Raw genomic sequence first — 12935 nt, 5'->3', positions numbered from 1 at the left:
AAGGAGTCATCATGTCAGGTAGTCCTGGGGCATGGTCCTAGGGCTCAGGTCCTCCGAGAGAGAGAAAGAAAGAGAGAAGGAGAGAATTAGAGAACGCACACTTAGATTCACACAGGACACCGAATAGGACAGGAGAAGTACTCCAGATATAACAAACTGTCCCTAGCCCCCCGACACATAAACTAATGCAGCATAAATACTGGAGGCTGAGACAGGAGGGGTCAGGAGACACTGTGGCCCCATCCGAGGACACCCCCGGACAGGGCCAAACAGGAAGGATATAACCCCACCCACTTTGCCAAAGCACAGCCCCCACACCACTAGAGGGATATCTTCAACCACCAACTTACCATCCTGAGACAAGGCCGAGTATAGCCCACAAAGATCTCCGCCACGGCACAACCCAAAGGGGGGCGCCAACCCAGACAGGCCGACCACAACAGTGAATCAACCCACCCAGGTGACGCACCCCCCAGGGACGGCATGAGAGAGCCCCAGTAAGCCAGTGACTCAGCCCCCGTAACAGGGTAGAGGCAGAGAATCCCAGTGGAAAGAGGGGAATCGGCCAGGCAGAGACAGCAAGGGCGGTTCGTTGCTCCAGAGCCTTTCCGTTCACCTTCCCACTCCTGGGCCAGACTACACTCAATCATATGACCCACTGAAGAGATGAGTCTTCAGTAAAGACTTAAAGGTTGAGACCGAGTTTGCGTCTCTGACATGGGTAGGCAGACCGTTCCATAAAAATGGAGCTCTATAGGAGAAAGCCCTGCCTCCAGCTGTTTGCTTAGAAATTCTAGGGACAATTAGGAGGCCTGCGTCTTGTGACCGTAGCGTACGTGTAGGTATGTACGGCAGGACCAAATCAGAGAGATAGGTAGGAGCAAGCCCATGTAATGCTTTGTAGGTTAGCAGTAAAACCTTGAAATCAGCCCTTGCTTTGACAGGAAGCCAGTGTAGAGAGGCTAGCACTGGAGTAATATGATCAAATTTTTTGGTTCTAGTCAGGATTCTAGCAGCCGTATTCAGCACTAACTGAAGTTTATTTAGTGCTTTATCCGGGTAGCCGGAAAATAGAACATTGCAGTAGTCTAACCTAGAAGTGACAAAAGCATGGATTAATTTTTCTGCATCATTTTTGGACAGAAAGTTTCTGATTTTTGCAATGTTACGTAGATGGAAAAAGCTGTCCTCGAAATGGTCTTGATATGTTCTTCAAAAGAGAGATCAGGGTCCAGAGTAACGCCGAGGTCCTTCACAGTTTTATTTGAGACGACTGTACAACCATTAAGATTAATTGTCAGATTCAACAGAAGATCTCTTTGTTTCTTGGGACCTAGAACAAGCATCTCTGTTTTGTCCGAGTTTAATAGTAGAAAGTTTGCAGCCATCCACTTCCTTATGTCTGAAACACATGCTTCTAGCGAGGGCAATTTTGGGGCTTCACCATGTTTCATTGAAATGTACAGCTGTGTGTCATCCGCATAGCAGTGAAAGTTTACATTATGTTTTCGAATAACATCCCCAAGAGGTAAAATATATAGTGAAAACAATAGTGGTCCTAAAACAGAACCTTGAGGAACACCGAAATTTACAGTTGATTTGTCAGAGGACAAACCATTCACAGAGACAAACTGATATCTTTCCGACAGATAAGATCTAAACCAGGCCAGAACATGTCCGTGTAGACCAATTTGGGTTTCCAATCTCTCCAAAAGAATGTGGTGATCGATGGTATCAAAAGCAGCACTAAGGTCTAGGAGCACGAGGACAGATGCAGAGCCTCGGTCCGTTGCCATTAAAATGTCATTTACCACCTTCACAAGTGCCGTCTCAGTGCTATGATGGGGTCTAAAACCAGACTGAAGCATTTCGTATACATTGTTTGTCTTCAGGAAGGCAGTGAGTTGCTGCGCAACAGCCTTCTCTAAAATTTTTGAGAGGAATGGAAGATTCGATATAGGCCGATAGTTTTTTATATTTTCTGGGTCAAGGTTTGGCTTTTTCAAGAGAGGCTTTATTACTGCCACTTTTAGTGAGTTTGGTACACATCCAGTGGATAGAGAGCCGTTTATTATGTTCAACATAGGAGGGCCAAGCACAGGAAGCAGCTCTTTCAGTAGTTTAGTTGGAATAGGGTCCAGTATGCAGCTTGAAGGTTTAGAGGCCATGATTATTTTCATCATTGTGTCAAGAGATATAGTACTAAAAGACTTGAGCGTCTCTCTTGATCCTAGGTCCTGGCAGAGTTGTGCAGACTCAGGACAACTGAGGTTTGGAGGAATACGCAGGTTTAAAGAGGAGTCCGTAATTTGCTTTCTAATAATCATAATCTTTTCCTCAAAGAAGTTCATGAATTTATCACTGCTAAAGTGAAAGTCATCCTCTCTGGGAATGCTGCTTTTAGTTAGCTTTGCGACAGTATCAAAAAGGAATTTCGGATTGTTCTTATTTTCCTCAATTAAGTTAGAAAATAGGATGATCGAGCAGCAGTAAGGGCTCTTCGGTACTGCACGGTACCGTCCTTCCAAGCTAGTCGGAAGACTTCCAGTTTGGTGTGGCGCCATTTCCGTTCCAATTTTCTGAAGCCTGCTTCAGAGCTCGGGTATTTTCTGTGTACCAGGGAGCTAGTTTCTTATGAGACATTTTTTTAGTTTTTAGGGGTGCAACTGCATCTAGGGTATTGCGCAAGGTTAAATTGAGATACTCAGTTAGGTGGTTAACGGATTTTTGTCCTCTGGCGTCCTTGGGTAGGCAGAGGGAGTCTGGAAGGGCATCAAGGAATCTTTGTGTTGTCTGTGAATTTATAGCACGACTTTTGATGTTCCTTGGTTGGGGTCTGAGCAGATTATTTGTTGCAATTGCAAACGTAATAAAATGGTGGTCCGATAGTCCAGGATTATGAGGAAAAACATTAAGATCCACAACATTTATTCCATGGGACAAAACTAGGTCCAGCGTATGACTGTGACAGTGAGTGGGTCCAGAGACATGTTGGACAAAACCCACTGAGTCGATGATGGCTCCGAAAGCCTTTTGGAGTGGGTCTGTGGACTTTTCCATGTGAATATTAAAGTCACCAAAGATTAGAATATTATCTGCAATGACTACAAGGTCCGATAGGAATTCAGGGAACTCAGTGAGAAACGCTGTATATGGCCCAGGAGGCCTGTAAACAGTAGCTATAAAAAGTGATTGAGTAGGCTGCATAGATTGTCTCTGTGTCCAGGCTACAGGTGTCCATAACATTGTGTCTGTCTCTGTGTCCAGGCTACAGGTGTCCATAACATTGTGTCTGTCTGTGTCCAGGCTACAGGTGTCCATAACATTGTCTCTGTGTCCAGGCTACAGGTGTCCATAACATTGTGTCTGTCTCTGTGTCCAGGCTACAGGTGTCCATAACATTGTGTATGTCTGTGTCCAGGCTACAGGTGTCCATAACATTGTGTCTGTCTGTGTCCAGGCTACAGGTGTCCATAACATTGTGTCTGTCTCTGTGTCCAGGCTACAGGTGTCCATAACATTGTGTATGTCTCTGTGTCCAGGCTACAGGTGTCCATAACATTGTCTCTGTGTCCAGGCTACAGGTGTCCATAACATTGTGTCTGTCTCTGTGTCCAGGCTACAGGTGTCCATAACATTGTGTCTGTGTCCAGGCTACAGGTGTCCATAACATTGTATTCGTAATATTTGCTTGATATGATGGCCTTTGTTTTTATCACCGCCTGAGAGGACTTTCCCTCGGCTGCACTCCATTGGACATCCACGTTTGGCTAGATTCTTATTGGCTTGTCCAGCTGTCAGTCACTTTTGTGGTAGGGAGGAGCCCGGCCCCTTGCAGGTGTGTTTGCTGGAGTGAAGCTGTCACAGAGGGTGTGTGTGTGTGTGTGTGTGTAAGTGTGTGTGTCTACTCTCTGAGGGATATGAGCAGCACAGGAAATACATGGGGGGGGAGAGAGTAACACCTGCCTCAATGACGCCTCCCCCAACCACCAACTCTGCCTCTGATCTCAATCTGTGTGTTTGATCAGAGTTAACTCCCCAAACTGTTGTTCAACTGGGTCCTACGCTACGCCGTAACCATGGGAACGGACTGTAGGAACAGACAGCCAATAGAGTTGATGACTTTGTTCTTCAGGGGGGAATCACCGTTGACTACATGACTTGTTGAAGTTGGTCTGATTTTGACTTTTTGAATTGAGGGCCGGTACGGTTTGTGATCACACACAGCGAGTTTGTTTGTGTGTTTCCACGGTTACATAGTTTGTTGAAGCCCTGTTTTTTCTTCTTCTTCTTCTTCTCTCCAGGCGTGGAAAAAGCGTTGGTTCATCCTGCGTAGTGGTCGTATGTCTGGTGACCCTGACGTCCTGGAGTACTATAAGAACGACCGCTCTAAGAAGCCCATCCGAATCATCGACCTGCATTGCTGTGAGCAGGTGGACGCTGGGCTGACCTTCAAGAGGAAGGAGTTTCAGGATAGCTTCGTGTTCGACATCAAGACGTCAGAGCGTACCTTTTACCTGGTGGCAGAGACCGAGGAGGAGATGAACAAGTGGGTTCGCTCCATCTGTCAGCTGTGTGGCTTCAACCAGTCAGAGCAGAACAACCACGGTACGTACCCCTGACCTCTGACCCCTGAATCCTACTTAACCTTTAACCTGGTTGGTTTAACCAGTCAGAGCAGAACAACCACGGTACGTACACCCCTGACCTCTGACCCCTGAATCCTACTTAACCTTTAACCTGGTTGGTTCAACCAGTCAGTGCAGAACAACCACGGTACGTACCCCTGACCTCTGACCCCTGAATCCTACTTAACCTTTAACCTGGTTGGTTCAACCAGTCAGTGCAGAACAACCACGGTACGTACACCCCTGACCTCTGACCCCTGAATCCTACTTAACCTTTAACCTGGTTGGTTCAACCAGTCAGTGCAGAACAACCACGGTACGTACACCCCTGACCTCTGACCCCTGAATCCTACTTAACCTTTAACCTGGTTGGTTCAACCAGTCAGAGCAGAACAAATACGATATGTACTATGACCCCTGAACCTACACCCAGCGCTTAGCCCCACCCAGCCCTTAGCCCCACCCAGCCCTTAGCCCCACCCACCTAGGAGTCTTGTTTTATCTCTGAGGTGCAGTAGGTTAGGGGTTGTTATATCTGAGGTGCAGTAGATTAGGGGTTGTTTTATATCTGAGGTGCAGTAGGTTAGGGGTTGTTATATCTCTGAGGTGCAGTAGGTTAGGGGTTGTTATATCTGAGGTGCAGTAGGTTAGGGGTTGTTATATCTGAGGTGAAGTAGGTTAGGGGTTGTTATATCTGAGGTGCAGTAGGTTAGGGGTTGTTATATCTGAGGTGCAGTAGATTAGGGGTTGTTATATCTGAGGTGCAGTAGATTAGGGGTTGTTATATCTCTGAGGTGCAGTAGGTTAGGGGTTGTTTTATCTCTAAGGTGCAGTAGGTTAGGGGTTGTTATATCTGAGGTGCAGTAGATTAGGGGTTGTTATATCTGAGGTGCAGTAGGTTAGGGGTTGTTATATCTGAGGTGCAGTAGGTTAGGGGTTGTTATATCTCTGAGGTGCAGTAGGTTAGGGGTTGTTATATCTGAGGTGCAGTAGGTTAGGGGTTGTTATATCTGAGGTGCAGTAGGTTAGGGGTTGTTATATCTGAGGTGCAGTAGGTTAGGGGTTGTTATATCTGAGGTGCAGTAGGTTAGGGGTTGTTATATCTCTGAGGTGCAGTAGGTTAGGGGTTATTATATCTCTGAGGTGCAGTAGGTTAGGGGTTGTTATATCTGAGGTGCAGTAGTTTAGGGGTTGTTATATCTGAGGTGCAGTAGGTTAGGGGTTGTTATATCTCTGAGGTGCAGTAGGTTAGGGGTTGTTATATCTCTAAGGTTCAGTAGATTAGGGGTTGTTTTATCTCTAAGGTGCAGTAGGTTAGGGGTTGTTATATCTCTGAGGTGCAGTAGGTTAGGGGTTGTTATATATCTAAGGTGCAGTAGGTTAGGGGTTGTTATATCTGAGGTGCAGTAGGTTAGGGGTTGTTATATCTGAGGTGCAGTAGGTTAGGGGTTGTTATATCTCTGAGGTGCAGTAGATTAGGGGTTGTTATATCTCTGAGGTGCAGTAGGTTAGGGGTTGTTATATCTCTGAGGTGCAGTAGATTAGGGGTTGTTATATCTCTGAGGTGCAGTAGGTTAGGGGTTGTTATATCTCTAAGGTGCAGTAGGTTAGGGGTTGTTATATCTCTGAGGTGCAGTAGATTAGGGGTTGTTATATCTCTGAGGTGCAGTAGGTTAGGGGTTGTTATATCTCTAAGGTGCAGTAGGTTAGGGGTTGTTATATCTGAGGTGCAGTAGATTAGGGGTTGTTTTATCTCTGAGGTGCAGTAGGTTAGGGGTTGTTATATCTGAGGTGCAGTAGGTTAGGGGTTGTTATATCTCTGAGGTGCAGTAGGTTAGGGGTTGTTTTATATCTGAGGTGCAGTAGATTAGGGGTTGTTTTATCTCTGAGGTGCAGTAGGTTAGGGGTTGTTATATCTCTGAGGTGCAGTGGATTAGGGGTTGTTTTATCTCTGAGGTGCAGTAGGTTAGGGGTTGTTATATCTGAGGTGCAGTAGATTAGGGGTTGTTATATCTGAGGTGCAGTAGGTTAGGGGTTGTTATATATCTAAGGTGCAGTAGGTTAGGGGTTGTTATATCTGAGGTGCAGTAGGTTAGGGGTTGTTATATATCTGAGGTGCAGTAGGTTAGGGGTTGTTATATATCTAAGGTGCAGTAGGTTAGGGGTTGTTATATCTCTGAGGTGCAGTAGGTTAGGGGTTGTTTTATATCTGAGGTGCAGTAGGTTAGGGGTTGTTATATCTGAGGTGCAGTAGGTTAGGGGTTGTTATATCTAAGGTGCAGTAGGTTAGGGGTTGTTATATCTAAGGTTCAGTAGATTAGGGGTTGTTATATCTCTGAGGTGCAGTAGGTTAGGGGTTGTTATATCTGAGGTGCAGTAGGTTAGGGGTTGTTATATCTCTGAGGTGCAGTAGATTAGGGGTTGTTATATCTCTAAGGTGCAGTAGGTTAGGGGTTGTTATATCTGAGGTGCAGTAGGTTAGGGGTTGTTATATCTCTGAGGTGCAGTAGATTAGGGGTTGTTATATCGCTAAGGTGCAGTAGGTTAGGGGTTGTTATATCTGAGGTGCAGTAGATTATGGGTTGTTTTATATCTGAGGTGCAGTAGGTTAGGGGTTGTTATATCTCTGAGGTGCAGTAGGTTAGGGGTTGTTTTATCTCTAAGGTGCAGTAGGTTAGGGGTTGTTATATCTGAGGTGCAGTAGATTAGGGGTTGTTATATCTGAGGTGCAGTAGGTTAGGGGTTGTTATATCTGAGGTGCAGTAGGTTAGGGGTTGTTATATCTCTGAGGTGCAGTAGGTTAGGGGTTGTTATATCTGAGGTGCAGTAGGTTAGGGGTTGTTATATCTGAGGTGCAGTAGGTTAGGGGTTGTTATATCTGAGGTGCAGTAGGTTAGGGGTTGTTATATCTGAGGTGCAGTAGGTTAGGGGTTGTTATATCTCTGAGGTGCAGTAGGTTAGGGGTTATTATATCTCTGAGGTGCAGTAGGTTAGGGGTTGTTATATCTGAGGTGCAGTAGTTTAGGGGTTGTTATATCTGAGGTGCAGTAGGTTAGGGGTTGTTATATCTCTGAGGTGCAGTAGGTTAGGGGTTGTTATATCTCTAAGGTTCAGTAGATTAGGGGTTGTTTTATCTCTAAGGTGCAGTAGGTTAGGGGTTGTTATATCTCTGAGGTGCAGTAGGTTAGGGGTTGTTATATATCTAAGGTGCAGTAGGTTAGGGGTTGTTATATCTGAGGTGCAGTAGGTTAGGGGTTGTTATATCTGAGGTGCAGTAGGTTAGGGGTTGTTATATCTCTGAGGTGCAGTAGGTTAGGGGTTGTTATATCTCTGAGGTGCAGTAGATTAGGGGTTGTTATATCTCTGAGGTGCAGTAGGTTAGGGGTTGTTATATCTCTAAGGTGCAGTAGGTTAGGGGTTGTTATATCTCTGAGGTGCAGTAGATTAGGGGTTGTTATATCTCTGAGGTGCAGTAGGTTAGGGGTTGTTATATCTCTAAGGTGCAGTAGGTTAGGGGTTGTTATATCTGAGGTGCAGTAGATTAGGGGTTGTTTTATCTCTGAGGTGCAGTAGGTTAGGGGTTGTTATATCTGAGGTGCAGTAGGTTAGGGGTTGTTATATCTCTGAGGTGCAGTAGGTTAGGGGTTGTTTTATATCTGAGGTGCAGTAGATTAGGGGTTGTTTTATCTCTGAGGTGCAGTAGGTTAGGGGTTGTTATATCTCTGAGGTGCAGTGGATTAGGGGTTGTTTTATCTCTGAGGTGCAGTAGGTTAGGGGTTGTTATATCTGAGGTGCAGTAGATTAGGGGTTGTTATATCTGAGGTGCAGTAGGTTAGGGGGTTGTTATATATCTAAGGTGCAGTAGGTTAGGGGTTGTTATATCTGAGGTGCAGTAGGTTAGGGGTTGTTATATATCTGAGGTGCAGTAGGTTAGGGGTTGTTATATATCTAAGGTGCAGTAGGTTAGGGTTGTTATATCTCTGAGGTGCAGTAGGTTAGGGGTTGTTTTATATCTGAGGTGCAGTAGGTTAGGGGTTGTTATATCTGAGGTGCAGTAGGTTAGGGGTTGTTATATCTAAGGTGCAGTAGGTTAGGGGTTGTTATATCTAAGGTTCAGTAGATTAGGGGTTGTTATATCTCTGAGGTGCAGTAGGTTAGGGGTTGTTATATCTGAGGTGCAGTAGGTTAGGGGTTGTTATATCTCTGAGGTGCAGTAGATTAGGGGTTGTTATATCTCTAAGGTGCAGTAGGTTAGGGGTTGTTATATCTGAGGTGCAGTAGGTTAGGGGTTGTTATATCTCTGAGGTGCAGTAGATTAGGGGTTGTTATATCGCTAAGGTGCAGTAGGTTAGGGGTTGTTATATCTGAGGTGCAGTAGATTATGGGTTGTTTTATATCTGAGGTGCAGTAGGTTAGGGGTTGTTATATCTAAGGTGCAGTAGGTTAGGGGTTGTTATATCTAAGGTTCAGTAGATTAGGGGTTGTTTTATATCTGAGGTGCAGTAGGTTAGGGGTTGTTATATCTCTGAGGTGCAGTAGGTTAGGGGTTGTTATATCTGAGGTGCAGTAGATTAGGGGTTGTTTTATATCTGAGGTGCAGTAGATTAGGGGTTGTTATATATCTAAGGTGCAGTAGGTTAGGGGTTGTTATATATCTGATTTGCAGTAGATTAGGGGTTGTTTTATATCTGAGGTGCAGTAGGTTAGGGGTTGTTTTCTGGGTCTCTCTTGATCACCCTCTCTCCTTCCTCCTACATTCTCTCATTGGATCACTTTTGCCTCATTGTCAAAACGGCAGGCAGAGAACAGTACATCAGCAATATGATATCACCATGCTGGGACGTTATATTGTGGCCCAGAAAACCTTAAGTGTTATTACATACAGCTGGAAAGAAATATTAGAATTCAGAGAGATGTCAATTTACTAGCACAACCAGCACTACGACCAGGACTACGACCAGGAACACGACCAGGAATAATACCAGGACTACGACCAGGAATAATACCAGCACTACGACCAGGAACTCTACCAGAACTACGACCAGCACTACGACCAGGAACACGACCACCACTACGACCAGGAATAATACCAGCACTAAGACCAGGACTACGACCAGGAATAATACCAGGACTACGACCAGGAATAATACCAGGACTACGACCAGGAATAATACCAGCACTACGACCAGGAACTCTACCAGAACTACGACCAGCACTACGACCAGGACTACGACCAGGAATACGACCAGCACTCGACCAGGAATACGACCAGGAATGCGACCAGCACTACGACCAGGAATAATACCAGGACTACGACCAGGAATAATACCAGCACTACGACCAGGAATACAACCAGCACTATGACCATGAGTAATACCAGGAATACAACCAGCGCTACGACCAGGAATAATACCAGGAATACAACCAGCACTACGACCAGGAATAATACCAGCACTACGACCAGGAATACAACCAGCACTATGACCATGAGTAATACCAGGAATACAACCAGCACTATGACCAGGAGTAATACCAGGAATACAACCAGCGCTACGACCAGGAATACGACCAGGAATAATAATATATGTCATATTTTGTCCGCACCTCCCAGGGCATTTGAAGTGATTCCAACCAAACCAACGCCATCGGAGGAGAGGGTGCTGGAGCAGTCTTCTAATGAGGCTTCGGATGCCCGCACAACACCCACCACTTCCGAGTATATTACTCGCTAATGTCCAGTTCCTTTTTAACAAAGTCGACGAAATTAGGGCAAGAGTTGCTTTCCAAAGAGAGATCCGGGATTGTAACATACTCTGTTTCACGGAGACATGGTTATCTGGGGACATGCTGTCGGAGTCCGTACAGCCAACGGGATTTTCTGTGCATCGCACCGACAGGAACAAACATCTCTCTGGTAAGAAGAAGGGCGCGGGTGTACGCTTCATGATTAACGACTCATGGTGTAATCATAACAACATACAGGAACTCAAGTCCTTTTGTTCACCTGTCCTAGAATTCCTCACAATCAAATGCTGACCATATTATCTCCCAAGAGAACTTTCCTCGGTTATCGTCACAGCCATGTATATCCCCTCGCAAGCGCATACCAAGACGGCCATCAAGGATCTTCACTGGACTTTATGCAAACTGGATTTTTTTTGTCCTGAGGCTACATTTATTGTGGATTTTAACAAAGCTAATCTGAGAACAAGGCTCCCTAAATTCTACCAGCATATCAAATGCGCGACACGAGCCGGTAGCATTCTGGACCGTTGCTGCTCTAACTTCCGTGATGCACACAAGGCCCTCTCCCGCCTTCCTTTTGGCAAATCTGACCATGACTCCATCTTGTTGCTCCCCTCCTATAGGCAGAAACTATAACAGGAAGCACCGATGTATAGGTCTATCCAATGCTGGACTTACCAATTTAGATCCACGCTTCACCCCCAGGTGGTGAAGGTAGGAAACAACATCTCCACCCCACTGATCTTCAACACTGGGGCCCCACAAGGGTGCGTTCTCAGCCCTCTCCTGTACTCCCTGTTCACCCACGACTGCGTGGCCACGCACGCCTCCAACTCAATCATCAAGTTTGCAGATGACACTACAGCTTGATTACCAACAACGATGAGACAGCGTACAGGGAGGAGGTGAGGGCACTCAGAGTGTGGTGTCAGGAAAACAGTAGAAGTGGTAGACAACCAAAGCTTTAGTCTAGAAACTATCATTAAACAGATGTATGTTGAAAACGTTTTTAGGAGATGTGATGGATCCTTGGGGATCATTAAAGATACCCTTTCTGTTGTTGTTCAGTGAAATCATCCCATGTGAAGCCTCAATACATTTAATTAATGTTCAATTCGTTTTTTTACATTTCTATTGGAAGGATTTAATAATTTGCAATTATGTCTACTTCTGATGAGGTAAAAGGTTTATGTTTCTGTCTCCATATGATGTGATAAATATATCCAATGCAAAACACATCTACATTTAAATAATTTTATTAATAATTTAAACAATAATCATTTGCATATATTCCCGTTAATCATTTTCAGTTTCCACCTCTGAATATTAAATGTGTCCCTATTATAACCTGTTAGAAACTGCTGCACTATTGGATCTAGAAGCATTAGCATTTCACTCACAATAACATCTGCTAACCATGTGTATGTGACCAATAACAGTTGATTTGATGTTGTTAGAAACATCTCAAGGATGATCAATGAAAACAGGATGCACCTGAGCTCAATATCGAATCTCTTAGCAAACGGTCTGACTACTTATGTAAATAAGGTATGGTGTTTTCATTTTGTTATTATGGGGTATTGTGTGTAGATAGATGAGGATTAGTTTTTATTTAATCCATTTTAGAATAAGTAACGTAACAAAATGTGGAACGAGTCAAGGGGTCTGAATACTTTCCGAAAGCTCTGTATGTGGTTTAGTGATTTAGGGTCCTGATATCCCTCTAGTAGTCTACCCATCTGATTTAGGGTTAGATATCCTGATATCCCTCTAGTAGTCTACCCATCTGATTTTGGGTTAGATATCCTGATATCCCTCTAGTAGTCTACCCATATGATTTAGGGTTAGATATCCTGATATCCCTCTAGTAGTCTACCCATCTGATTTAGGGTTAGATATCCTGATATCCATCTAGTAGTCTACCCATCTGATTTAGGGTTCTGATATCCCTCTAGTAGTCTACCCGTCTGATTTAGGGTTAGATCTGATATCCCTCTAGTCTGATTTAGGGTTAGATATCCTGATATCCCTCTAGTAGTCTACCCATCTGATTTAGGGTTAGATATCCTGATATCCCTCTAGTAGTCTACCCATCTGATTTAGGGTTAGATATCCTGATATCCCTCTAATAGTCTACCCATCTGATTTAGGGTTAGATATCCCTCTAGTAGTCTACCCATCTGATTTAGGGTTAGATATCCTGATATCCATCTAGTAGTCTACCCATCTGATTTAGGGTTCTGATATCCCTCTAGTAGTCTACCCGTCTGATTTAGGGTTAGATATCCTGATATCCCTCTAGTAGTCTACCCATCTGATTTAGGGTTAGATATCCTGATATCCCTCTAGTAGTCTACCCATCTGATTTAGGGTTAGATATCCTGATATCCCTCTAATAGTCTACCCATCTGATTTAGGGTTAGATATCCCTCTAGTAGTCTATCCATCTGATTTAGGGTTAGATATCCTGATATCCCTCTAATAGTCTACCCATCTGATTTAGGGTTAGATATCCCTCTAGTAGTCTACCCATCTGATTTAGGGTTAGATATCCTGATATCC

The 12935-nt window shown here is 44.5% G+C and overlaps 1 protein-coding gene across 2 annotated transcripts in view; it reads left to right on the top strand.

The window, feature by feature from the left end:
- Positions 1–3829: 3829 nt before the first annotated feature.
- The window catches only part of gab2 (GRB2-associated binding protein 2), a 149414-nt gene continuing 140308 nt past the window's right edge, over positions 3830–12935 (top strand). Inside the window, exon 1 of one of the 2 annotated variants that reach the window (XM_065024151.1) lies at positions 3830–4608. In XM_065024151.1, the coding sequence (XP_064880223.1) occupies positions 4344–4608 (265 nt within the window). In that variant the 5' untranslated portion in view covers positions 3830–4343. The remainder of the gene's footprint in view (positions 4609–12935) is intronic. The other variant, XM_065024152.1, reaches the window with a different exon arrangement.

Source organism: Oncorhynchus nerka, linkage group LG11 (assembly GCF_034236695.1).
Source record: "Oncorhynchus nerka isolate Pitt River linkage group LG11, Oner_Uvic_2.0, whole genome shotgun sequence".
Classification (NCBI taxonomy): Eukaryota; Metazoa; Chordata; class Actinopteri; order Salmoniformes; family Salmonidae; genus Oncorhynchus; species Oncorhynchus nerka.
This window is presented reverse-complemented; position numbering and strand designations above follow the sequence as displayed.